The sequence below is a fragment of the Agelaius tricolor genome, unplaced genomic scaffold (genome assembly GCF_023055355.1).
Source record: "Agelaius tricolor isolate 1412-34295 unplaced genomic scaffold, bAgeTri1.0.p SCAF_5, whole genome shotgun sequence".
NCBI lineage: Eukaryota > Metazoa > Chordata > Aves > Passeriformes > Icteridae > Agelaius > Agelaius tricolor.
Genome location: NW_027269265.1, coordinates 2,575,406 through 2,603,357, shown reverse-complemented (window position 1 = coordinate 2,603,357; position 27,952 = coordinate 2,575,406). Strand labels below are relative to the sequence as shown.

Below are 27,952 nucleotides of genomic sequence, written 5' to 3'. Positions count from 1 at the left end.
CCCCAATAAATGCAAGGTCATCCTTAAATCCAGCCCTGCTCCATCTCCCCCTTAAGCCTGGGAGCATTTTCCACCTCCAAGAGCCAAAGTGATGCAAACAACTGTCACTTTATTGTCACCTCCAGCCGTTCTGCAAAAGGCACACAACAAACTTCATTGGTACAAAAGAATTTTGCTCCGGGGATTTTCGCTCGGTTTTCCTGGAGTTTGTTTTCTTTTTTTTTCTTTTTTTTAATTTTTTTTTTTCCTGCTCCTTTTGCAACACAGTCACTGGGCTCTCCCATCAGCCCTGATGGGAAGATCCTTTCACAGAAAGGATTATTTTTGTGCAGACAGACAGATCCTTATTGCAGGGGGAACAGCCCCAAGGGCAGCAGGGCACGGCCACCTGTGGGAAAACTGGGAATAAATGGCACCTGTGTGTGTCCCCCTATTCCAATGGCACCTGTGTGTGTCCCCCTATTCCAATGGCACCTGTGTGTGTCCCCCTATTCCAATGGCACCTCTGTGTCCCCCTGCTCCAATGGCACCTCTGTGTCCCCCTGCTCCCTGCCACTGCTGCTGTTTGTAGGGACAAGCTCCATCCCAACCCCACTGCTCCACCCCAGCTCTGGGTGCAGGATAATGGGATGGGGCAGCCCCCTCCCCATTCCTCAGCAGTGTTTGCACATTTCTTTGCACATTTCTTTACACGTTTTATCCCTTTTTTTCCCCTCCAGCTCTGTGTTTCTGCAGGGTGAGGGTCCCAAGGAGAGCACCCAGAGGGGGGCAGAGGGAGGGGAAAAAAGGCTGGGGATGAATTTGGGGAATTTTCCTGCCTGTGCCAGCATGGAAACTCACACTGCAAACCCAGCTGTGACTCACAAATGTTACCCCAGCACCCAAAGAGAGGTTTCTGGGGTATGTCCCCCAAACCAAAGCATCCCCCCAGCTGCTCTGTGTGGATTTAGGGAGACAAGGATGCTTCAGGGACCCCCATCCTGCCCTGCCAACATGGGATATTGACATTATTTGCCCATAAAACCCCTCAGGCAGGGCCAGATCAAGCTCTGGGTTAGGGGCACAGTGCCACAGTCCCACAGCAGCTCTCCCATATCCCAACATCCCAAGAGATTTTTATTTTTTTTTGCACTGTGCCTATAGCTCCTCTCCATTTCTTTTGGTACCAGCTCCCATTTCTCAGCTCCCTCCCCCAACATTTCTTATAAAAATAAGATTGTGCTTATTTATAAAATAATTATATTTTTTTTGTTTGCTTGTTTTTTTTTTAAGAAAAGCTTCCAGTTAAAAAAAAAAAAGGTGGTGTATCAAAATATGGCAAAACTTTGGCTGTCAATGGCTAAATTCTAATTAAAAATATCCACTACAAAGGCATTGTGCTGTGATAATTAACTCTGCAATCAGCAAATATTCCACCTGGGCTGTCTGCCTTCCCTGGGACACACTCAGAAACCACCCCTGGATTTTCCTAGCACGTCACCATCATCCTCTGGCAGAATTATTCCAGCTGTAAGACACCTAAGGATGCATGAAAAGCCTTGGGGAAAGGGAAGGGAGATGCAGTGGGAAGAGCCACACAGACAAGGCAAGGATGCACATTCTCCTCGAGAGGAAAGTCTGTTTTCTCACCTTGGTGCTTAAGAAAAAAAAAAATAGGATTGTTGATAGAGTTCATGAAAGAAGAGAGGCAGATCTTTTGTATAAAAGGTGTTTCAGAGCAGGAGTAAAATGCAAATGGGTCTATAAGATCCAGACATATATAAACATACATACCTTGATATATTTATATATGTATTCTCTAGATATTCAATGTTTGGAATGCATTATTGCATTATCCTTATAGGAGATTTATTTTTTTTTCCATCCTGCTTTGCTTTCTTTTTTTTTTTTTTTTTTTTTGTGGGGGGAGGGTTCTTTTCTTTTTTGGTTTTGGGGTTTTGCTCTCAAAAAAAAAAAAAAAAAAAAGAAAAAAAAAGAGAAAAATATAAAAAACAAGTTGCAAATGGCTCTGAGAGCTTCCAGCCATCATCCACCTGGCTGGGACTGCTGTGGCCTGACCTCCAGCACGAGTTTTTGGAAAAAGCTGGGCTCATGCTCTGCCCCAGGAGCTGCTGGCCATGCCTTCCTCCATGGAACGCCACCATGCCCGGAGACCCCTGGCTGGTTATTGCTTAATCCTCCCTTCCCATACTGGCCTTTAGGGTTATTTACATTTCTTTGGCTTGGCTTGAACACGACAGTCTGGCACTTTCCATCCACCCCAGAGTCACCTGGGGGCGAGGAGGGGGGGAGAGAGGCCACGACAAAACACAGGGGGGCTTCTGCCAGCTCCAGCTGAGCTGTGCCCCTGCCAGCCGGGACAAGACAACTTGTGTTTGGCACAAACTCCTCTGGAATCCGCTCCGTGCCCCGGGGGATCCCCATCCTGCCCCTTCTGCAGCAGGGACAAGGTCTCCAGCATGGTCTGCAGGGAGCAGGGCAGGGCGGCGCTGGAGCCTCGCCACGCTCACACCACGAACTCGGGCACCTCGTCGTGGGTCAGATCCAAGGAGAAATATTTGCTGGTTCTTTTCACAGGGAAGGTGTCCTGGATGTTGATGCACTGCTGGGCCAGGCAGCCGTTGCAGTAGAGCCCCTCGTGGTCCAGGCCGTGGGCGCAGCCGAAGGTGAAGCTCTGCGCCGTGTCCTGGCACAGGTTGGCCAGCTGCAGGAAGTCCTTCTGGTAGAGCCTGATGTCATCCAGGCTCAGGCTGTGCCTGTCTGTCGATGTCTTGGGTTTCCTGCTCGTTGTCTGGGAAAAGCCAAGAGGAGGCTCAGGATGTGCCAGGGCGCCCCCAAGGCTCACAGAATTCACAGAATTCACAGAATCACAGGAGGTTTTTGAGACACCAGCACGGCTTTCTCCACTGGATTGCCCAGAGGAGCAGCAGCTGCCTCTCCTTCCCCTGGATCTGCAGAGGAAGAGCCTCCACCCTTCTCCAGGATCCCTGCTCCAGCAGAGCCACCCCTGGCACTGCAGGAGGGCTGAGCCACAATTCCAATGGGGCTGTGCCAGCACCCTGACCCACAGGGTGTCAGGCTGGGCTCTGACTCTGGCACTGTTGGTTTGGTTCACTGCATTGTTCATTTTATCCTTTTATTTTTTTCCTTTCCCTATTAAAGAACTGTTATTTCCTGCTCCCATATTTTTGCTTGAGAGCCCCCTTTATTTAAAATTTATAACAATTCGGAGGGGTGGGGAGGGTTTACATTCTCCATTTCAGAGGAGGCTCCTGCCTTCCTTAGCAGACTCCTGTCTTTCCAAACCAAGACAGTGATTCCACCACCTCCCTGGGAAGAACATTCCAGTACTTTATTATTCTTTCAGCGAAAAATTTTTTCCTAATATCCAACCTGTGCCTTCCCTGACGTAGCTTGAGGCTGTGTCCTCTGGCTCTGTCACAGACCAACCCCACCTGTCTGCAACCCCTCTCAGGAAGTTTGAGAGAGCAATGGGGTCACCTCTGAGCCTCCTTTTCTCCAGGAATGTTGGGAATCCCAAAGCCCCAGCCCCACGTACCTGGGGTAAGGAGTCGGTGCTCTGCCCCCGCAGCTTCACCACCGTCTCTGAGGAGCTGGAGGTGGAGGAGCTGATCTCCTTCACGATGAGTCCTGCACAAAGGAGGGTGCAAAGCTTATTTTGGGGTGGCTCAGCTCTCCTGGCATCCACTCCTGCTGTCCATGGGGACAAAGGCTGCCCCAGTGCAATGCGGTGCCTTCAGCCCAACAGCTCCACTTGCAAACAGCATTGCCTATAAAGCATCCCAAATCTGCCCCAAATTGGCATCCAAAGCTGTCCCCAGGGAGCCTGGCATCCCCAAAGATCTCCCAGTAGCTCCCAGCTCAGAACTCCAAGTGACTTTTGGGGTGCAGGCACAGCTCCAGAGAAGATCATGGAGTCCAACTGTTCACCAGCAGTGCCAAGGCCACCGCTGTCCCCTGTCCCCAAGTGCCACAGCCACATGGTTTTCAAATCCCTCCAGGGATGGGGACTCCACCACTGCCCTGGGCAGCTGTGCCAGGGCTGGACAAACTTTTCTGTGAGGAAATTTTCCCAACATCCAATCCAAACCTTCCCTGGCACAACTTGAGAGAAGTTCCTCTTTTCTTTACCCCATCTCTCCTTCAACCCATTGGGTGAACAGTTTTTCCCAGCATCCCAAAGAGACACCTGGGGCTCACTCTGCCCTGCCAAACACCAAAGAACTACGGTCCTAGGGTGACGTTGTGATGTCTGTATCCCCATTCCTGTGTTCTGTTCATGCTGGATATCATGTTCTGTGACTTCCAGACTGGCTCTGAAGAGTGAATGTTTTGTTTTGTTTTGTTATCAGTTTTGGTTTCTTATCAGCCACTCCCCCATGGCAGGCAGGACACACAGACAGGGCAGTACCTGGTGCTGCTTTTGCTTTTTGCTTTACTTTTCACTTTGCTCTTGCTCTTGCTCCTGCTCATTAGTTAGTTTAGCTAAACAGCCCAAATTTTCCCTGGACTGTTTCTCCTTTCCCTTTTTTGGGCCTACTCAAGCCTGCTCCGGGCTGGGGCCTGGCAAACACCGAGAGTTTGCCCCTTGTGGCTGCAGCAGCTGCCCCAGCACAGGAGGGACTGAGAACAGAGCGAGCACCCCAGAGAGACTTTCTGAATTTGTCATCATTTCAGAGCGGTGACAGAGCGGTGTCACCTGGTATTGTTCATTCTGTGTGCTGGGGGTGCTGTGCCTGGTAAACAAACAGGTTCTTTCCACTTCTCTCCAAGGAATCCTTCCCAAACCGGTTGTGGGGAGGGGCTGTGTGGGTTTGCTTTCTGGAGGGGCCTCCTTTGGAGGTTTTCTCCCAAATTTGCCCTAAACCAGGACACGTGGAATGACCAGGCTTGGAAGAGACCTTAAAGACCATCCCATCCCAGCTCCCAAAGGCGTGACTGGCGCTGGGGGATTGGGAAGAGAAGCGGCCACCACCTTACCCGAGTGCCCGTTGAACTTGCGGGACAGCAGCATGTCCTCGGTGATGTAGACACACATGTCGGGGCTCACCTCCATCTCCCCAGCCTGCTCCAGCTCCCGGGGGTCATCCACCAGCATCTCAATCTCTGCAGGGCACCAGCAGACAGGACAAGTCAGCCGTGCTCCTTTGGAGCACTCTCTGTCTCATATTTTATGGAAAATCCTTTCTTTAGGAGCTTTTCTCCTTGGAAGCTGGGAAGCTTCAATTTCTCCATGTTTTGCTGCTTTGGAATGTGATTTGGAGAATTGTTTACCCAGAATGTGAAACTGTTTTTACTTGCTGACCAATGACAGCCACCTGTGTCGAGGCTGTGAGCAGTCACAAGATTTTATTGTCATTCTTTTCTATTCCTTGCTAGCCTTCTGATGAAATTCTTTCTCCTATTCTTTTTTGTATAGTTTTAATATGTAATTTTCTTTTCATATGATATATATCATAAAATAATAAATCAGCCTTCTGAAACATGGAGTCAAGATTCTCATCTCTTCCCTCAACAGTAACATCTAGCAGAAAGCAAATCTGCCATTTGTAGGAATAAATTGTGCGAGATGCTGTTAAAATAACAACTATTAGGAGCTGTTACCCCTCCTAAAGAAAAAAAAATTAAAATCTTTAGTGTCTGACAACCTACAATAATCAGGACCTGGGACCCCTGCAAACACCACCACACACTCTCCAACCAAGCACAGCACCTGGACAGCCTGTGATATTCACATGCCTCTGAACAGAGAGAAGCTGTGAGACGAGCAGAGAAGAAGGAGAACTCAATTCTTATCTGGCTTGCTGTGCCTGTGTTGTGCTAAAGTAGAATGCAGTATGGAGATTGTTTACCCAAAGTGAGGATGTTTTGTTCCCTTGGCCTATCAGGGCCAGGTGTGTTTGTGTGCTGGACTGTCATGGGATAGTCATGAGAGAATCAGAGATGAGTGCAGTTTTGTGCAGCTGTGAGCAGACTGAGTGCATGGCAGATTCAGTTTAGATACAATGCTTACGGTAAGTGACAGGGCTAATATGAATAAGATTATGTTTATTACTCTTCTCTGGATTTAAACCAGATTCTAAGGATTGGAAGTAGATTCTAATTAATATACTAGAAGAGTAAGATCCTCATCAGTAGATCGAAATGTAGAGGAATAATCATACGACGCCTACGAACTGTCAGTATCAGGCGGCTGCTTCAAACCCAAAGTGGTGATTTGATGTGAAGTAATAATAGTAATAACAAAAACCATAGTAATAAATAGTAATAATAGTAATAATAAATAGTAATAATTAAAAACACAGTAATAATAAAGTAATTCATTAGCCTTCTGATGATGGAGTCTGTTCCAGATTGCAATGCAAGATGTTTTCAATCACCATCTGTATGGCAGATTGCCTTTGTCAAGTGGGCAGTTTGCCTTTGAGTGACCACATTCACACCTCCCTTGGGAGGGGACATCTGCTGATAACAGACCATTGAATGTCACTGCATGGCTGATAAGAACTACAGCATCCCATTGGGAGATGCTCTGCCCAGGGGGAGGAGCCAAGCATTGCTACCCAGATATAATCCAGAGGTTTTGAGACACAGGCATGGCTTTCTCCACTGGATTTCCCAGAGGAGCAGCAGCTGCCTCTCCTTGCCCTGGATCTGCAGAGGAAGACTCCACCCTTCTCCAGGATCCCTGCTCCAGCAGAGCCACCCCTGGCACTGCAGGAGGGCTGAGCCACAATTCCAATGGGGCTGCTGCCAGCACCCTGACCCACAGGGTGTCAGGCTGGGCTCTGACTCTGTCAGTGTTGTTCTAGTGCACTGCATTGTTTATTTTATCCTTTTATTTTTTTCCTTTCCCTATTAAAGAACTGTTATTTCCTGCTCTCATATTTTTGCCTGAGAGCCCCCTTAATTTAAAATTTACAGCAATTGGGAGGGGTGGGGAGGGTTCACATTCTCCATTTCAGGGGAGGCTCCTGCCTTCCTTAGCAGACTCCTGTCTTTCCAAACCAAGACAAGTCAGATGCACCATTCTCTCTCCCCTTTGTCAGAGTCACCTTTGATTTACATAACAACCCGAGGTGGTGCCTCACCATCATCCTGGGAATCCTCCTCCAGCCGCTCCTTCCCGCCGCTCTCCACGCCCGAGGTGTGGGAGCTGCCGTGGCTGGTCATGGAGCTGCAGGTCTTCAGCTTGCGGTGGGCGCCAGCTCCAGAGAAGGCGTCCTCAGGCCCCATTTCCCTGGCCTTGGGGTCGGCCTCGATGCCGGAGGTGTGGGAGCTGCTGTGGGAGGCCGTGGAGTGCCGGGACAGCCGCTTGTGCCGGGCGCTGCCGGCGCTGCTGCCGCTGGCGCGGGAACGCTTCTCCAGCTGCTCCATGTCCAGGTCCAGCGTGTCGCTGATGTAGGACTCCCGGTACTGCTTCTTCTCTGCAGTGAGTAAAATATGCACAGACATGTTTTATGTAAAATCCCTTCATCAGGATTTTTCTCCTGAGAAGCCTCAGAGGAAAAGGAAAACAATAATTATCTGCTGCTGTGGAATGCAACAGGTGTGTCTTTGATTGGTCTCATGTTGGTTAGTTTTAATTAATGGCCAGTCCGGCTGTCTCGGACTCTCTGGTCAGTCACAAGATTTTATTATCATTATTTATTATCATTTTCCATTTCTCTTCTTTCCTTGCTAGCCTTCTGATGAAATCCTTTCTCTATTCTTCTAGTATAGTTTTAGTATATAATTTTCTTTTCATATAACATATATCATAAAATAATAAATCAGCCTTCTGAAACATGGAGTCAAGATTCTCATCTCTTCCCTCATCCTGAGAACCCCTGTGAACACCATCACATTTGGTGAACCCTGAGTGAGGAGCATTCCCACATTTGGTGACCCCAAGTGAAGAAAAATTCCCCATTTGGTGATCCCCAGTGAAGAAAAATTCCACATTTGGTGACCACGAGTGAGTGGCATTGATTACCCCTTCATGGAGTCATCACCACAGGGGGAAAAGGAATCAGAGTGATTCCCATGACCTCCAGGGCAAACTGGACCCTCTGGAAGGGCGCGGATGTCCTGGCACACAGAGGAGTTGTCACCCGAGCCCTGGCACAGCTGGAGATGGGCTCTGTCCCAGTGGCATTAGGGAAGGTGGGGCAGGAGCTCCAAAGCTCCTGTGCTGGGCTGTTCCTCCAACAGAGGAGGAGGAGGGAGAAGGGGAGGAGGAAGAGAAAGAAGAGATGTTTAGGAAGAAGAGAAAGAAGAAGACAGAAAATAAGGAGGAGCAGGAAAAGAAGAAAATAAATGAGGAAGAAGAAGATGAGGGTGAGAAGGAAGAAGATGAGGATGAGAAGGAAGAAGATGAGGATGAGAAGGAAGAACATGAGGAGTAGGAGGAGGAAGGGGATGTAACAAGGTGGAAGAAGATGAGGAGGAAGAAGAGGAGAGGAAAGAGGAGAATAAGGAAGAGAAAGGAAGATAAGAAGGGGAAAGACAAGAAAGGAGCCAGAAGAGGAGGAGGAGGGAGAGGAAGAGAAAGAAGAGGAAGAGGAGGAGGAAGAGAAACAGGAAGAGAAGGAAGAGGAGGAAGAAAATGAGCAGAGTGGGATGAAGATGAGAAGGAGGAAGAAGATGAGGAGAACATGGAAAAAAATATGAGGAGGATGATGAGGAGGAGGAAAACACAAGAAGAGGAGAATAAAGATGAGAACAAGGAAGAAGATCAAGAGGACAAGGAAGAAAAAGATGAAAAGGATGAGAAAGAGGAAGATGAGGAGGATGAAGAAGAGTACAACAAGAACAAATAATAAAAGGAGGAAGAGGGGAAAGAGGAAGATGAGGAAGACAAAGAGAAGGTGAGAGGAAAGAAGAGGAAGAAGAGCTTATGCTTTCACAAGGATGAGGGACATGGAGAAAGGAACACACAAAAAAGATGAGAAAGAGGAAGGAGTTGAGGCAGATGAGGAGGATGAAGGAGTAGGACGAGAAGAACAAATGAGAAAAGAAGGAAGAGGGGAAAGAGAAAGATGAGGAAGAGAAAGAGAAGATGAGGAGAGGAAAGAAGAGGAAGAAGAGCTTATGCTTTCACAAGGATGAGGGACACTGGGAAAGGGACGGATGAAAAGAAGGAGAAAGAGGAATAAGTTGAGGCAGATGAGGATGAAGAAGAGTAGGACAAGAAGAACAAATGACAAAAGAAGGAAGAGGGGAAAGAGAAAGATGGGGAAGAGAAGATGAGAAGAGGAAAGAAGAACACCTTATGCTTTCACAGGGATGAGGGACACTGGCAAAGCTGTGCTGAGACAGAACCGGGACGCCGGCGACGGCAGCAGGGCTCGCACCCACCCCACCACAGAAGAACCAGGAGCTCCCACAGGTGCCAACACCCCGCGGGGGCCCGTCCCGGTGCCTCTGGGGCTGGAGCACCTACCCTCGTTCTCCTCCAGCCGGCGCACCTGGCGCAGCACGGGCTGCAGGTTCATGTAGAGCCGGTGGCTGCTGCTGAGCAGCTGCAGGAGGTGGCGCGAGCGCAGCGGGCAGCCCGTGTAGTAGATGAGCTTCCGCGCCGAGGGCAGCCCGTCCGGCAGGATCTCGAACTTCTTGCCCTGCGTGGGACAAAGGGAGGTGTCAGCCCCAGGGGAGGAGGAGGCTCCAGTTCCCACCCAGCCCCGCTGCAGCTCCTCAGGGACCCCCTCAGTGGGTTGTTGTCACCTGCTGCAGGTCGGTGTTAAAGAGGCCCACACCCTGCCTGGGGACAGCGGAATCACTGAGGGGTTTGGGGTGGAAGGGACCTTAAAAAACACCCAGACCAACCCCCTTCCACCTTCCACTGTCCTAAGGAGCTCCAAGCCCCATCCAGCCTGGCCTTGGGCACTTCCAGGGATCCAGGGGCAGCCCCAGCTGCTCTGGCAATTCCAGCCCAGCCAGGAATTCCCAATTCCCAATTTCCCACCCATCCCTGCCCTCTGGCACTGGCAGCCATTCCCTGGCTCCTGTCCCTCCATGCCTTGTCCCCAGTCCCTCTCCAGCTCTCCCTGGAGCCCCTTCAGGCCCTGCCAGGGGCTCTGAGCTCTCCCTGGAGCCTTCTCCTCTCCAGGTGAGCACCCCCAGCTCTCCCAGCCTGGCTCCATAGGAAAGGGTGCTCCAGCCCATGGAGCATCTTCTGTGGACCAAGAGCTCCATGTCCTCCCTGTGCTGAGGACCCCGGAGCTGGAAGCAGTGCTCCAGGTGGAGATGGTGGCACTCACCACAAACACCAATTTCCCCACATTTGTCCATGGGAAATCGTAGAGCAGCTGCTTTTCCTCATCCAGGTTCTGCAAAAAGAGGAGAGGGAGGCACGGCTGAGGATTCTGGCAGGGGCATGGAGCTGGGCTGAGCCATCACCTTCATCACCTACCTGGAAAATCTGAATGCCCCGTGTTGTCAGCCCCAGAGTCAGGGAGGCCTCCACTTCCCTTTTGTCCTAAGGGGGAAAAAATGAAAATTTAAATTGTGTATTTAAATACACAATTTCCAGCATGAAGTGGTTAAATCCACCCCACCTCAGCCTAGGGATCCTCCCACAATCACCCCAGCCACCATTCTATGATTAATGTGCCAAATTGAAAATGGAAAGTGACTTTGGACACGGGCAGAGAGTGACAGGATAAGGGGGAATGCTTTTGAACTAAAAGAGAAGAGGTTTGGATTAGATGTGAGGAAGAAATTATCCCTGTTGATTTCAGCACATCTGTGATGTCAGCAAGGCCTGTGAGGGTGGGCAGGCCCTGGCACAGGGTGCCCAGAGCAGCTGTGGCTGCCCCTGGATCCCTGGAAGTGCCCAAGGCCAGGTTGGAGCAGCCTGGGACAGTGGAAGGTGTCCCTGCCCATGGCAGGGGTGGCACTGGATGAGCTTTAAGCTCCCTCCCAACCCAAACCATTCCAATCAAATGTTTTTTTAACCATTAATTAATTAAATTTAATTAATTAAAACACCTCACGCTCTCCCAGCAAACAAACTGCTTTATTCCCAGGAGAGAAAAAAACAGCATTTATTTCTCAGGGAGAGCATTCCCAAAGTTCAGATCCCAGCAGCCAGAGGGCCAGGGCTCACCTTGTACAACCTGTAGTAGTGCACGGCCACGTCGTCCAGCCTGACAGCCTCCTTGATGTACTTGAGATGGGCCTCTGAGGCTGTCAGGGCAAACTGGTCCTTGTGCATGTTGGGGACGTGCTTCAGGATGTAATCCTTGCCCCTCTTGGCAACCACCTGTTTGGGGAGGGAGAGAAGCTCGTCCAGCTGCCCCGTGCTGGCTCCTGGGAGTGGTGGTTTCAAGGGAAAAGGGCAAATTGGAGCTTTGTTCTAGAGACCTCCAAGCAAAAATGAAATCATTACAGCAGCCAGTGACTTCTTGCCAGCTGGATTTCCTGCTGGGAATTGTGCTCCATGTGGCCATTCCATGGTGGCACCTGTGCTGGGGCACTCATGTGGCTGGGGACACAGGCCCAGGGCCACCATGCCTCAGTGAGGTGTGTGAAAAAAGGAGAAATGGGCAGATTTTGGGACAAATCCAAGGAAAGAGGTTGGGAAGGAGAAGAAAAACCATCAGGGAGAGCTTTGAGCACCTGAAGGGGCTGCAAAAGAGCTGGAGAGGGGCTGAGGACAAGGGATGGAGGGACAGGACACAGGGAATGGCTCCCAGTGCCAGAGGGCAGGGATGGGTGGGAAATTGGGAATTGGGAATTCCTGGCTGGGCTGGAATTGCCAGAGCAGCTGTGGTTGCCCCTGGATCCCTGGCAGTGCCCAAGGCCAGGCTGGACACTGGGGCTTGGAGCAGCCTGGGACAGTGGAAAGTGTCCCTGCCATGGCAGGGGGTGGAACTGGATGAGCCTTAAGGCCCTTCCAACCCAAACCACTCTGGGATTCTGTGCCACCAGGTCCCAAAGGGCTCCACCTGATGCTGGTGGGGCAATGACCCCAGGAGCATCCCTGCAGCTCACAGGGAATTCCCCAGCAGCCCCAACCCACAGCTATTCCCACCCCCACAGCTCTCCTGTCACCATGATATTCTCTGAAAAATCCCTTCGCTGGGATTTCTTCTGCTGGCAAGCTGAGAGGCCTCAGAAAAGAATGAAAACAAGAATTATCTAATTGTTTGGGAATGTGGTTTGGAGATCATTTACCAACAGCTGCATCTTTGATTGGTTCCATGTGAATTGTTTTTAATTAATGACCAATCACCATCAGCTGTGTCGGACTCTGAGGCATCAGTCACAGAGCTTTCATTATCATTCTTTTCTAGCCCTCTGATGTATCCCTTCTCTTTCTTTAGTATAGTTTTAGTATATACTATACTATAATATATACTATAATATACTATATTAGTAATATATATATTATTACTACTTATAATATATATTATAAGTATTATAATATATATAGTAATATAGTAATATATATAGAGTAATATATATAGAGTAATATATTACTATATATAATATTATATATATTATATATAGTAATATATTACTATATATAATATATAAGTAATATAGTATATTATATTACTATATACTATAGTGTATATAGTAATATAATGTAATGCTATAATGTAATATACTATATTTTAATATGATATAATGTGATATGATATGATATAATGTGATATGATATGATATAATGTGATATAATATAATATAATATAATATAATATAATATAATATAATATAATATAATATAATATAATATAATATAATATAATATAATATAATATATCAGCCTTCTGAGAACTTGGAGTCTCATCTCTCCCCTCCTCCTAGGAGCCCTCACAAGCACCACACTGTCCCAGGTTATTTCCAAGCAGGACTAGCCCAGGATGCAGCCAGAGCAGCCCAGAGCAGGGAGCAGAGCAGGATTCCTTACCCAGGCAGGGAAATAGGCCTCGGGCTCGAAGTATTTCCCGTAGTGCTTGTTCCTCTTGAAGTCCCCCAGGTCGGCTTGGAGGGCGAAGGCAGTGAGCAGGAAATAAGCCTCTTCCCTCAGCACACACTGGGAGTGCAGCACCTGCTTCCTCAGGTGCCAGTAGTAGTAGTACCGAGCTGTCCTGTCACTGGGGAGGGACAGGGGACACAGAGGGGAAATTTTCCAGAGTGGAAATCTGTCACAGACACCTCATATGAAAAATCCTTTCCTTAAGATTTTTCCTCCTAAAAAAGCTGAGGAGCCTCAAGAACAAAATGTAAACAATGGTTATCTGCTGCTGTGGAATGCAACAAGTAGATCTTTGATTAGCCCATGTTGGTTGTTTCTAATTAATGGCCAATCACAACCCAGCTGGCTCGGACTCTGTCCAAGCCACAAGCCTTTGCTATAATTCTTTCTTCTTTGCTAACCGTCTGATAAAATCCTTTCTTCTATTTTTTAGTATAGTTTTAATATTATATATATCTCATAAAATAATTAATCAAACCTTCTAAAACACAGAGTCAGATCCTCGTCTCTTCCCTCATCCTAAGACCCCTGTGAACACCGTCACAGAAATCCATTTTGATTTAGGTGAAATGTGCATCTTTGAGTTAAGTCTGTAGTTTGAAAACATAGCTGTTTAGTCTGACTACCTGTTCTGGTAAAAAACCTATGCTCAGAGAAACTGCTTCAGCCAGAGGACAGAGGTAAGGGGGGGCAGACAAAAAAACCAGGAAGACTGCAACAAAAGCAGATCAACCTGACCCAGGAATTCTTTCTGATAATAAAGAATTAGCAGCAAATGTAACATAAAATCAGTAAAAATAAATATGTATAAACCTATTGTGAAATTGCATGCATATGTATTTGAGAGGAAGATAAAAAAGGATCTGGAGTTCCCAGAGGTGCCTGTGTCTTTCAAGGAGAGTAATCTCCACATGTGCCCATCGCTGTAATAAACATACCAGCTTTACAGCTTTCACACAGTTGTGGAGTTTGCTTGCCTCTGCAAAACACAGGGGACACAGGGAGGAGTCAGCAGCCAGGGGACACCAGCTGGGCAGCCCTCAGGGAGGGGGCACCAAGAGGTTTTGCTCCCTCTTTTCTATTTGTTAAAATTTGTCAAAATTTGTTAAAATTCTGCAAACGCGCAGCTGCCTCACCAGCCAGGTGGAGAAACCCCCTCAAAAAGTCTGTGCAGATGTCACTGTGTCCCCAAAGCCCTCAGGCCATCATTTTAGCCCCAAAGCAGGAGCTGCAGCTCCCACCCAGCCGTGGGTAAGTTCATATCAGGCTGTGCTAAACCCCTAAACACATCCTCCCCTGTGGAAGTCACATTCTCTGGAAAAATCCCTTTTGCCCAGGATTTTTCTCCTGGGAAGCCTCAGGGAAAAAGGAAAACAATAATTGTCTGATTTGCTTCTCCTATGTTTTGCTGCTTTGGAATGTGTTTGGAGATTGTTTACCCACAGGTGATTGTTTCATTGGATTTTTGGTGAGTGTTTTGACTCATTGGCCACTCTGGGCCAAGCTGTGTCAGACTCTGGAAAGTTTTCATTATTATCTTTTTAGCCTTCTGTCTGTATCCTTTCTGTATTCTTTAGTATGGTATGGTTTAGTATTCTTTAATATAATATAGCATCTTAAAATAATAAATGAGCCTTCTGAGAGCATGGAGTCAGATTCATCATTCCTTCCTTCGTCTGGGGGCAACCCAAATACAATAACCCCCAAATAAAACCCCCCAAAAGGCTTTGTCTGGGGGAAATGTCCCCACCTGGCCCTGTCAGAAACCACTCAGCACCCACCCATCACCAGCCCCAGCTTTTAGGGTGTGCTCAGCACCCCAGGAGGGGCACAGGCATGCCAGGAGGGGCACAGCCACCCCAGAAAGGGCACAGCTACCCCAGAAGGGGCACAGGCATACTAGGAGGGGCACAGGCATGCCAGGAGGGGCACAAACACCCCAGGAGGGGCACAGCCATGCCAGAAGGATCCCAGCCATCCCAGGAGGGGCACAGCCACACCAGAATGGGCACAGCCACTCCAGAACGGGCACAGCTACCCCAGGATGGGCACAGCCATCCCAGGAGGATCCCAGCCAGCCCAGGAGGATCCCAGCCACTCCAGGAGGTGCCCAGCCATGCCAGGAGAGGCACAGCCACCCCAGGAGGGGAACAGCCATCCCAGGAGGGGCACAGCCATGCCAGGAAGGGCACAGCCATCCCAGGAGGGGGACAAACACCCCAGGAAGGGCACAGCCATGCCAGGAGATGCACAGCCACCCCAGGAAGGGGACAAACACCCCAGGAAGGGCACAGCCATCCCAGGAAGGGCACAGCCATGCCAGGAGGGGAACAAACACCCCAGGAGGGGCACAGCCACCCCAGGAGGTGCCCAGCCATGCCAGGAGATGCACAGCCACGCCAGGAGGGGCACAAACACCCCAGGAGGATCTCAGCCATCCCAGGAGGGGCACAGCCACCCCAGAACGGGCACAGCTACCCCAGGATGGGCACAGCCATCCCAGGAGGATCCCAACCACCCCAGGAGGCGCCCAGCCATGCCAGGAGAGGCACAGCCACCCAGGAGGATCCCAGCCACTCCAGGAGGTGCCCAGCCATGCCAGGAGAGGCACAGCCACCCAGGAGGATCCCAGCCACGCCAGGAGGTGCCCAGCCACCCCAGGAAGTGCCCAGCCCCAGCAGAGGGGCCCGGGCAGGGGCACTCCGTACCTGATGAGCCGCCCGTTCTCCACGTAGTACTGCACTCGGAAGTGGATGATCATGGGGGGACCAAACTGGTCGATGCCCTGGAATGGAGGAGGTTTTCAGGAATGCCCTGGGGATCCCAGCATCACACCCCAGCCCCTCTCCTCATCTCTTTGGGGTCATGGCTGTCACAGCCACCCCTTGTCCCCCAGGGCACTGATGGAGTTTTTGTTCCTCAGTTAAGAGTTTGGTGCCCATTTTTCCATGTAAAATGCTGGAAATGAAGGGGATCTGGATTTTAAAAGGCTGGGTGTGACAAGCTCAGGTGTTCTGCAACACCTCAGTGCTGCTCTCCCTCTCCCAGACCATCATCCACCAGCAGTCAAGCCTGGACACCACCCCCTGAGCACTGAAAGAATGAAAAGGTGCTCTGGGGAGAAAAAACCCAAACTGATGTCAGAATTTGAAAGAAGGGACCTCAAAAATTCTGCTGAAGGATAAGGGAGGAAAAGAAAAATCAGAGGGGAAAAAACCCTCAGAGCTCCAGGGACAGAGCATGGAGGACCCATCCCAGCTGGGGCACATGGTGGCACTCAGAGTGACAGCCCCAGGGCTGTGGTTTTGCACATCCACCCCCAGCCCCACAGTGACCAAGTGCCCCCCCCACCCCTTGGCAGCATTCCCGGGTCCTGGGAGTGACCTGTGATGGGGACAGAGGTGGCCTCAGCTCTCCATGCAAGACCTCACCGCTGACCTTGCTGGCCTCCTTCTTCCACTCCTTGGGGCAGTACTTGTAGAGCTTCTGGGCCAGGTCCATGTACACATGCTCATTGTCTGTGAGGGACAGAGGTGGCATCAGCATCCCCACGTGTCCCCCTGCCTCCCAGTGTGACCCATTGGTGAGAGGGAATGGGGAATTGTGAGTTCCTTGCCATCAAAAATGGTAATTTTCACACTCAGGCCCTTGACTTACTCTGGATGACGCTGAGCCCGAAGAGGTGACAATCCTTCAGCCTCAGCAGGTCACACACCTGCACCAGTAATTCTTGGCACAAAATCTTCACCTGTTAAAAAAAAACAAACCCTTAAATGAGGCCTGGAAGCATCTGTGCCCACCAAACCCCTCAGCAGGACCCCAAGCAGGGTGGGGGTGACAGGGTGGGCTGTGGGGCTCAGCTGTGGCCCCAAAGCCTGGAGCAGAGCTCTGCCAGGGCTGGGATGCTCAGAGGACCACGGGGCAGCTCGAGAGCAGTGGTTGATGGAGGAACCCAGCACTGGGGAGAAGTTTTGGGGGCAGAAATCAGAACTTTCACAGTCTCATTCCACCCCACAGACACCTTCCACCATCCCAGGGTGCTCCAAGCCCGTCCAACCTGGCTTTGGACACTTCCAGGGATCCAGGGGCAGCCACAGCTGCTCTGGGAAACCTGTGCTAGGGCCTCCTCACCCTCCTAGGCAAGGATTTATTCCTATTATCTAATCTAAATCTTTCCTCTTTAAGTTTAAAACCATTCCCCTTAGCCCCTATAAGGATAAGGGGAATGGTTTTAGATTAGAGGAGGATATCATTATCCACCTCTTTCCATCTTTTTTTATAAGCTCCCTTTAAGTCCTGAAAAGAATTTCAACATTTTCCTGACTCAAAAGCAAGATTGGGTGAGGGTGAATTAACAAAAAAAAAAAAAAAAAACAAAACAAAACAACAAAAACTGGGGGAATTTCACATTCAATGCTCATCCCAATCAGAGCCAAACGCCCTCCTGTTTATTCCCTGGGCTAGAGGAGGCTGAAGAGCCACCCAGAAGGGACTGGTGCAGTGATGGGGCTCGTGGCATGCTGTGGGATGCCAAGCAGCTGGTCACCCTCCCCAAACCCAGCATCACATGGACCAAGGAGACTCAGGAGAGCCTGAAACACCACTGCAACCCCCAGGGGAATAACCCACGTGCATTTCCCCGGCAGAGCAAGGCCAGGCAGGCTCCAGAGGAAACCCAGGGTGTGCGAACACAACCTCAGGGGGTGAGGGAAGTGTCAAGCTCAGGAGGAGGAGGAGGTTCCTTACGTTGATGATGATGTTGAGGGAGTCGTCGTTGGGGAGGAAGATGCACACGCTGCGCCGGTCCTGCATGACTCTGTTGTTGTGGAAGGGCAGCTTGTTCATGGTGCTCTGGCCTGGGGGCTCGGGGGGGCTGCTGGGGGCACCTCACCGGCGGGCCGGGGCGGCCTCGGGCTCTGTGGGTGCCATCCCTGGGGAAAACAGGGGGGATGAGCCCTGGGCAGGGCACCCTCTGCTCCCCAGCTGCATCCCCCAGCCCTGCCACCCACCAGCACATCCCACACGGTGTGGGCTCATGGCTGGGGTGTCCCCCTGCTCCAGATTGCCAGGCAAGATGGATTCTATCAACATCTGTGTGGCAGCTGTCCTCTGCTCATTGGGCAGTTCTTCCTTATCTCTTCCACACTCACTCCTCCCTCGGGGACACATCTGCTGATAACAGCCATGGAATGTCCCTGCATGGCTGATAAGAACTACAGCATCCCATTGGGAGATGGGAGCCCAGAGGGAGGAGCCAAGCATTCCTGCCTGGATAGAATCTGGAGATTCTGGAACACCAGCACGGCTTCTGCACTGGATTGCCCAGAGGAGCAGCAGCTGCCTCTCCTTCCCCTGGATCTGCAGAGGAAGAGACTGCACCCTTCTCCAGGATCCCTGCTCCAGCAGAGCCACCCCTGGCACTGCAGGAGGGCTGAGCCACAATTCCAATGGGGCTGTGCCAGCACCCTGACCCACAGGGTGTCAGGCTGGGCTCTGACTCTGGCACTGTTGGTTTGGTTCACTGCATTGTTCATTTCATCCTTTGATTTTCTTCCCTATTAAAGAACCGTTTTTCCTGCTCCCATATTTTTGCCTGAGAGACCCCTTATTTAAAATTTATAGCAATTCAGAGGGAGGGGGTTCACATTCTCCATTTCAGGGGAGGCTCCTGCTTTCCTTGGCAGAGACCTGGCTTTCCAAACTCAGACACCCCCAAAACCCCTGAGCACACCTCACCCCACCTCAACCACCCCACCACAGCCACCCCCATGGTTTTAGGCCCAGCCCCAAAAACCTGAGCCAGCAGTTTGATTGTCCTGGCTCAGGCTCAGGAAAACCTCAGGAAAGGCTTTTCTGGTATAATTAAAATAAACAGAAGTTTATCCACTGGGAATAACCCGGTTGGGGCAGCAAGGAGCAGTGCTGCAAGCAGGAGGTTTCCCTGCCAGCCATGGAAAGGCAAGAAAATGCTGTGGGGTCTCCTAAGAGGATCCCAACATCCCTTCCAACATCCTTCCCCCAGTTCTGACCCTTCACTGGGGTGGAATAAAACAATCCAAGCACCAGCAGGGATTTACAGACTGGAATTGACATTCAGAACCAACAAATCCATCCTAACACTGACCCCAGGAAACTCTCATTTCCGAGGGTGAATATTCCCAAAGCACTTTTTACCCCACCATCCCTGAGGACACGAATTCCCACGTGACACCATGAGGAAGGACTTTAAACTCTGACCTAGTTCAGCCTTTTCCAAGCCCAGATTTACACTGGCAGACGACAGCAGAGTGTCTCCCTTGCCACCAAATATTTGCTTTGGTCTAAATGGAAGCGCCTTTGGCTTCCGAAAGCCTGGAATTCCCGCAGCAGCACGGGGAAAAATGCCCTGAGGTGACTTTTTGTTGGTGGTTCCTGGGGTTCTGCAGAAGTTGGGAAATCCGGAGGTGATGCTTTCCCACAGCCAGGGCACTCTGGGACTGCAGCACAGAGGCTGCGTCCCTGCGTCGTGGATTCTGGATTGCAGATGTGCATTGCATCCATGCATTGCATTCCTGCCTTGGGATGGTGCATTGCATCCATGCATTGCACCCATGCATCGTGCTGGTACATCACAGATTCTCTGCCTTGCATCTGTGCGGATCATGGCCCTCCGCTGCATCCATGCATCTTGGATTCTGGATTTCACATGTGCATTGCATCCATGCATTGCATTCATGCCTTGAGATGGGGCATTGTGGCCATGTATTGCATCCATGCATTGCATGCCTGCATCCCGGCCATGCACTGCATCTTCACGTTGCACCCATGCATGCTGGTGGTACATCATGGATTCTCTGCATTGCATCTGTATGCATCATGGCCCTCCACTGCATCAATGCATTGTGGCATCCATGCATTGAGCTGGAACATCATGGCACCTATGCATTGAATCTGTGCAGCACAGATGTGCAACCTGGCCATGCATTGCACCCACACGTTGCGTCCATGCATTGTGGCATCCACGTATTGAGTTGCAGCCTCATGGCATCCATGCAGTGCAACCATGCATTGCAGCAGTGCATCATGGCATCTGTGCACTGCAGCACTGCAGTGTGTCATCCATAAATTGAGCTGGAACATCATGGCATCCATTCACGGAATCTGTGCAGCACAGATGTACAACCATAAATTGTGTTGGCATCTCATGGCATCCATGCATTGCATCCATGCAGCACAGATGTGCAGCCTGGCCATGCATTGCACCTACACATTACACCCATGCACTGTGGCATCCATGCATTGAGCTGGAACATCATGGTATCCATGCAGTGCACCTGTGCATTGCAGCAGTGCATCATTGCACCTGTACATGGCATCAGTGCATTGTGGCATCCATAAATTGTGTTGGCACCTCATGGCATCCATGCAGCAAACTGGCCGTGTAGTGCACCCACACATTGTACCCATGCATTATGGCATCCATGCATTGGGCTGGAACATCATGGCACCAGTGCAGTGCATCTGTGCATTGCATCAATGCATTGTGGCACCCATGCATTGAGCTGGAACATCATGGCACCTATGCATTGCATCCATGCAGCACAGCCGTGCAACCATGCATTGCACCTACACACTGCATCCATGCATTGTGCCACCCATGCATTGGGTTGGAGCACTATGGCGTCCATGCAGCGCACCTGTGCATCGCAGCACTGCACTGTGGCATCCATAAACTGTGCTGGAGCCTCATGGTATCCATGCATTGCATCCATGCATTGCACCTACACATTGCACCCATGCATCGTGGCACCCACGCATTGAGCTGGAGCACCACAGCACCCATGCAGTGCATCCCTGCAGCACAGCTCTGCACCGTGCCTGGCCCCTCTCCATGGTATCCATGCCCCGAGGCCGTGGCCGATCCCGACGGGAGCCAGGTTGGTTTCAGGGCTCACTGAAGATCCCAAGAAGATCCCGGTGCTCACGGAGCGGGGCTGAAGGAATTTGGCACATCCTGGCCCGGCTGGGCACCGGCAGCTCCCGGGCACCGTTGGGATGTGGCTTGTGAGGGCTGGGCTGGGGAGGGGCCATGTTCCCGGCAAAGCAGCCGTGTCCCAGGGCTCCTGCAGCACCCTCCGTGTCCTGCTCCTACCCACAGGCTCCTCGACTCCCAGGGGGGCACCAGAGCTTCTTCCCGAGCCAGCTCAAAATTCCAGGCATGGGCAGCACCCACTGCTGAGCTACTGGAGAATCCATCCCTGGGATTCTCTCCCCCACTTGGGCAGGAACACTTTCCACCATCCCAGGGTGCTCCAAACCCTGTCCAACATGGAAAACTTCCAAGGATGGGGCAGCCTCAGCTCCTCTGGGCAGCCTGTGCCAGGGCCTCTCCTTCCTCACAGCCAAGAATTCCTTCTCAATATCCCAACTAACCCTGCCCTCTGCCAGTTTGAAACCATTCCCTCTTGTCCTGTCACTCTCTGGCATTCTGGGGCTGTTCATCCCCACACCAGTCCCTGCATTTCCTCCTCCTCCTCCTGCAGCCTGGATTGATCCCAGAGCACCAGGGATTAAACCACACGAGCTGGCGTCAGCAGAGCAGGGACATGGGAGAGGAAAAAACCACCCAAGCCCAAACCCTATATTTTGGTATTTGTATAGAAAACATCCCAGCTCCTGCTGCTGAGTGGGAACATTCCATCAGCCCACCACACAGGGACGGTCCCTATGGAGATTCCCTCAGCTCCAGGTGCTTCCTGGGGGCTTTGGCAGCCCTGGGAGGTGCAGGGATTCAGCAGGGGACACACAAAGCCCTTTCCAGGGTGCTGTGCCTGCAGCAGCCCTGGCCAGACGCCGGGAAATTCTTTCCAAGCATCTGCTGCTCATTGCCACAATGTGGGCTTTGATTCCCTGGGACCCCGCGCCGCTGCCCTCAGCGAGTCCCTGCTGCTCCAGAGGAAGTGCTGATAGCAGGCACAAACATGGAAGCATGGAATGGTTTGGGTTGGAAAGGACCTTTGAAGATCTAGCCCAACCTTCCGGGCTCCAAGCTGGAAATATGGATTGGAGGGAGAGCCTCCCTGGATTGCCCCACAGCAGATGGGGTGACACAGATCACTCCACACTCCAAGCAGGAACCTCCACCCCAGGCAGTCTTCCAAAGGGTTTTCCATCCAAAGTCAGCTGGAAAAAACACCGGGAATGAGGGCTTGGGCATGGATCATCAGAGTGAGGAGATCCAGGTCTTCCAGCCATGTTTTCCCTGCTACAGGGAAAAGAGCATTAAAACTCCATAGGAAGGCACTGCAAAGTGCTCATGACTCCAGAGTTGAGAAAATTTCTTGATCCACTGTGTTTTCCAGGCCCAGGCTGCTGGAATATTGTCTCCCTCCCTGGTGCTGATGCCATGGGATAAATCCTGTCACAAAGCTCGGCTGCAAAGAAAACATCCCACAAAAAACCTGGGAAAAGCAGCCGGGGCTGGCGCTGCTGACTCGGCGAGGGATTTGTTCATCCCAGGGTCCTGCAAACACATCCGAGGGCAGGCAGAGCCTGGGACTGGTTCACATGGAGATGCTGGAGCAGGATCTCGGCAGAAATAGAAATTTGGATGTAATTCCAGGGTGGGGATTGAACATGGTTTGAACTTGCTGGCTGAGGTGGGGTTTTCTTCCAGATTCCGTGCGTGTGAAGCGAGGCTGGGTGGATGGGCAGCGTTTTTCCCTCTTCGAGGATTTAAATGGATTTAAAAGAAGCTGATGAGTCTCCATCCTCGTGGGTTTGGGTCAGGTTTGTCCCTCTGTGGTACCCACCAGACATCCCAGTGCCCCCCATTCAATCCAGCCTCCAGGCAGATCCCGTCCACTTCTCTATCAACCAAATCCATCCCTCCTTGCAAAAATATCCACTTTTCCAAAAAATGCAGCTCTATCAGACATTGCCATCCCTGGAGGAATGTCTGATTTAACAGCCACGTGGCTGCGGCACTTGGGGACATGGGTTAGTGCTGGGGGAACGGCTGATTACAATCCTAGAGGCCTTTTCCAATCTAAAAAACTCCACGATTCCCTGATTCTAACCCACCTCCAGGCTTTTGTCCCAGCCCTCTGAGGCACCCCAGGGGCGAGGGAAGGGATCCAGCCCAGGACCCACACGTAGGCAGGGGCCATCCACAGCCAGAGGCTGCCCAGAGCGCGGGGCGAGACGGGAAGATGAATTCACGGGGCAGGAATTTCTTGTTTTGAAGAGTCTGGAGTGGGTCTCACCCCACATCACAGGCACAGGTATGCACAGAGCTGTTATTACAAGTTTTAGGGCCGTCCCTTAATGCAGCTTCTCCGAACCCAAAACCCAGATTAATTCCTGCTTGCGGTTGCCCCGTAATTAAAATCGTCTCCAATTCTTCATGAACTCAACAGTTTCCTCCTAATGAAGAGAGGCAGATGAAAGAGACCTTCACTGGGAAAAAGGACTCAGTTATAAATATTCCATTACTTCATCCACCACAAAAGCTATTTGGATGCTGGAAGCTCAGCCTGGGCAGCCAGGGGCCAGCCCCCACCAGCCTCAGCAGATACCCCCGAGTGCTGGGGGGATCCAAAAAGCCTCTCCAAGGAAAATTCCTCCAGGAGCTCCCCTGTATCCACCTCCTCTTCCTCATCCTCCTCCCCCTTGGCTATTGCATGGGACAACAGCAACGGGCAGGAATGGCTGGGCCATGTGAATCACCCTAAAAATGGGATGATGCCCCCTCCTGCTGGGGATGAGCCCCATGGGACATCACATTCCACGGGGAGACACAGGCTGAGCCATGGCAGCTCAGGAAGCTGCTGCCCTGCCTATCTCACCATGCACAGAGCAGAATCTAGCCTGGAAGCGCTGATTTTCCATCCAGCCCACAGCAGAGCCACCCCAGGCCTCTTCATTCCCTGACTTTGGAGCACTGAAATATAAATAAAGCATCCCTGCCTCCACCAGGGATGGACACAGAGATGGATTTCTCCTGGCAAGGGCTCCAGGGAGGGGAGGGACAATGCCTGCTCTTCCTCTTCCCTCCTCTGCTCCAGAACCAGCCCCTTCCATCAGATTTCCTTCCAGGAAACGTCGCCTGAGCCTCTGGGATTAGAACAATATCCAGACTGGGTTGGAGAGGGTTGTGCTCAGGGCAGCCCAGCTCTCCCATCCAGCTCCTGAGCCTGTCCCACAGCATTCCCAGGCATTTTAGGAACCATCCCCCAGCACCAACAAGCCCAAAGCTCCCAGAGCTCTGATCCCACTCCCAGGATGACAGGCATCACTCCCAAGGCTGCACATGGATGTGGAGCACTGCCTTTGCTCCCCTCTCCGTGGGCAGGCTGCAGCCCACACCAGCAGCAGCTGCCATAAATCCCTTGGGATTTGGCTGCGGGATCCCTGGACCACAAAGCAGCCCCAAGGGCCAGAGTCACCATCCCAAACCCTTGCACCACAGAAAGCACAGCCCCGAGTCTCCAAACCACAGAGATCCCTATTTAGAAATTAAAGTCATATTTTAAATTTAATTAACAATATAATATTAAATAATTAATAATGCCACGTAAATATTAATATTAATAATATGCAATGATGAATGTTTATGTTATTTTCTACAACAACACACTCCCAAGATGCTGTGACCCTGGGTAAACTCTTCCTTCCCAGTAGGAGGCACTTTTGGGGAGCCTCATTCCCAACATGCTGCTCACAGGCTCCTCTACACTGGGTGCCCAAACCCATTCCCACTGTGGGGAATGTGCAGTGCTTGCTGCACACGGAGAGGGAAAAAACGGGATGCAAAGTCCTCTGCAGACACACAAGAACCCAAAAACCAGCTCCATTTTATGCCAAAAAATTCAAATCCATGCCTGGACTACCCAGAGCTCCTGCTGCCCTCTGTGGCATCCTCGCCTCCAGCTCCAAATCCAGCAAAACAAAGCCAAACCAAGTTCCTGATTTTTTTAATCCTGGGGCGGGCAGAGGGAGATTTGTCTTCCCTCAGCAGCGCCGCTCTCCAGTTTTCCAGCTGGGAAAGCTCCTCAGCCATGCCACAGCCTCCATCAACTTCCCTGCCCCAGCCACAATCAGGGAAAGCTTTTTGGGAAAAATATCCCAAGCCCACTTTTCAGTCAAGGGGGGGAAAAAAAAGCAGGATAAAACTCAATTAAGGAGCAGGCAGATATTTTAACCAGCGCCATGGTTTGTGTACTCCATCTGGAGTCCAAAGGCTGCCGGGTTTTTTTTTTAGCAGGAGGGAACTGACATCATCTTAATTTCAAATTCCCATTTATTTTTACATCTGGTCTGAATTAATCTTTCTCAGCGTCCTGACTTTCATGTAATGGAATAATTGCTTACAGACTCGGGGTTTAAAGAGCCTGAATAAACCCAGTTTAAAAAAAAAAAAGAAACCCCTTTAAAAACCAGTAAAAATCCAGTAGTAAAAATCCAGTACCTAGAACCAAACTCCAATATGCCTTCGGGATTGGGAATTTTAAACGGAACATCTCTTTCAGGCAAGAGAGCTCGAATTAATCCCAGCTCTATCCAAGACTCCGAGAGGGAGAGCGAGCCCTGTGGAAAAACACCAACACAAACCAGCCCAGAATTAGGCAGAGCAGCAAAGCTCCATCGGTGCCACGCGGGAAGCAGCTCTGGAAAAGCAGAGTTGGGCTCTGAGGGGAAAACATCCTGATGGCCAGAAAGGCACTGGCCACGAGCAGGAAGAGGAGGATTCAGGAATGGGAGATGGCAGAAAGGTGGCAGGGGGCCAGGGGCATGGCAGGGTCGGGATGTGCCTCACTCCCACGGGCGAGTCAAAGGACACAGGAACACCAAGGATGGTGCTGGGAAAGCTCAGCCCCATTTCCCCGCTGTCACCAGGGCACCGGGTCAGATAAAGCCCGGCCTAGGAGCTGCATGGATTTATCCAGAACGTGTCAGGGATGGCATTCCCAGTGGGAAATGCAGAGAGGGCCATCGGGGACACCACCAGGGAGCAGCTGGCACCCTGAGCACCTCCATGGGGTGGGGGGCACCCGAGGGTGAGGGGAGCCCCAGGGACAGGAGGATCCATGGATGAGAGGATCACAGGATGGGAACCAAGAGATGGTGGGGACCACAGCTGAGGGGACCTGTGGGTCACCACGAGCCACAGAAAAGAGCTGGCACAGGCACAGAGCACCCACGGGTGAGGACACCCAGTGGGGATGTGTGACCCAGGGGTGAGGGGACAGTTGGGTGAGTGCAACCCAGGGACAAGGGGGCCTGTGGGTGAGACACAGGGGTGAGAGGGGACCCATGGGCACCTGTGACCCAGGGACAAAGGGAGCCATGCCCACCTGTGAACCAGGAATGAGGGGACCCATGGGTGACAGTGACCCACAGGTGAGAGGACCTGTGGGTGAAAGCAAGGGGTCCCATGGGTGAGGGGACGTGTGGGTGAGTGCCACCCAGTGAAAAGGGTCCCAAGGGTGAGTGAGAGACCTATGGGTGAGTGAGACCACAGGTGAGCGAGACCCGTGGGCGAGTGTGACCCAGGGGCAAGGAGATCCGTGGGCGGCTGAGACCCAGGGGCCGGGGCTCCCGCAGATGTGGGGACGAGTGTGACCCAGGGGCCGGGGGTCCCACAGATGTGGGGATGAGTGTGACCCAGGGGCCGGGGGTCTCGCAGATGTGGGGACCCAGGGGCGAGGAGTCCCGCAGATGTGGGGACCCAGGGGCCAGGGGTCCCACAGATGTGGGGACCCAGGGGCCAGGGGTCCCACAGATGTGGGGACGAGTGTGACCCAGGGGCGAGGGGTCCCGCGGGCGAGCGCGCCCCGGGAGCGGCTCCGGGGTGGCCGTGGCGGTGTCGCGGCGGTGTGGCGGCGGCGTGGCGGCCGTCGGGGGCCGTGGGGGGGTTCCGGCGGAGCCGCAGCTCCCGCGGGCGGGCGGGCGGGCGGAGGAAATGACTCGCATTCCTGCAGCCGGGGCCGCTCGCACCGCTCCGGCTCCAACTCGCCCCCGAGCGCAACAAGCGGCCGCGCCGGGCCCACCCGCGGCACGGCCCCGCGGGGGCGAGCCGAGCCGGACCGGGCTGAGCCGAAGCGAGCCGAAGCGAGCCGAAGCGAGCGGAACCGGGCTGAGCCGAGCCGGGCTGAGCCGAGCGGGAGCGCGGTGCGGGGCGCCGGGCACGCACCTACCTGCGGCTGTGGGAGCGCGCTGCGTGCCGGCCGTGCCGAACCGAGCCGAGCCGTGCCGTGCCGTGCCGAGCCGAACCCCGCCGTGCCGAGCCGAGCCGAGCCGTGCCGAGCCCAGCCCAGCCCAGCCCATCCCGCCGCCCCCGCCCCTTCCCGGGCCGCCCCGCACCGCCCCGAGCGGCACCGGCACCGCCTCCCGCCCCGGCGCCGGGCCCGGGACAGCGGGGACAGGGTCGGGAACGGGGTGGCCGCGGGCTTCAGAGAGGAGTGGTGGCCCCGGAGGAGGCGTAGGGAGCCGGGCACGGTGCCCACGGAAGGCTCCGGGAAGAGCCTGAGCAGGACATCCCCTGGGAGGGCACTCGGGCACCGTCCCTGCGGGATGGAGCCAGCGAAGGTGCCCGGGAGCGGAGCTGAGCTGAGCATCCTCCAGCCGGGAGCGCGGCCGGAGGAGCCTCCGAGGGCTGGGGAACTCCGCTCTGGAGGGCTGGGAGAGCTGGGGTGTCCAGCTTGGATTGACCTTAGAGCCCCTTCCAGTGGGGTTCCCAGAGAACTGGAGAGGGAGTTTGGATAAGGGGGAATGGATTCCCACTGCCAGAGGGCAGGGATGGATGGGATATTGGGAAGGAATCCTTCCCTGTGAGGGTGGGCAGGCCCTGGCACAGTTGCCTAGAGAAGCTGTGGCTTCCCCTGGAAGTGTCCAAGGCCAGGCTGGACAGGGCTTGGAGCAGCCTGGGATGGTGGAAGGTGTCCCTGCCCATGGCAGGGGTTGGAACAAGATTTTTTTAAAGAT

The 27,952-nt window shown here is 52.3% G+C and overlaps 1 protein-coding gene across 2 annotated transcripts; it reads right to left on the bottom strand.

Moving 5' to 3' along the window:
* Nucleotides 1-89: 89 nt before the first annotated feature.
* On the bottom strand, nucleotides 90-27,293 carry FRMD6 (FERM domain containing 6). Of its 2 annotated transcripts, none has more exons than XM_071426087.1 (15): nucleotides 27,166-27,293; nucleotides 25,437-25,555; nucleotides 17,735-17,919; nucleotides 16,646-16,736; nucleotides 16,373-16,506; nucleotides 15,697-15,773; nucleotides 12,920-13,106; nucleotides 11,111-11,266; nucleotides 10,415-10,480; nucleotides 10,263-10,331; nucleotides 9,446-9,620; nucleotides 7,113-7,448; nucleotides 5,002-5,127; nucleotides 3,560-3,651; nucleotides 90-2,791 (listed from the first exon to the last, which is right to left on the bottom strand). In XM_071426087.1, the coding sequence occupies exons 3-15, from the start codon at nucleotides 17,831-17,833 to the stop codon at nucleotides 2,507-2,509; spliced, it is 1,893 nt and encodes a 630-aa protein (XP_071282188.1). In that variant the 5' UTR covers nucleotides 17,834-17,919; nucleotides 25,437-25,555; nucleotides 27,166-27,293; the 3' UTR covers nucleotides 90-2,506. The 2 variants fall into 2 exon arrangements, with proteins under 2 accessions (XP_071282188.1, XP_071282189.1); XM_071426088.1 differs by having other exon boundaries at nucleotides 16,427-16,506.
* Between the last annotated feature and the right edge of the window lie 659 nt (nucleotides 27,294-27,952).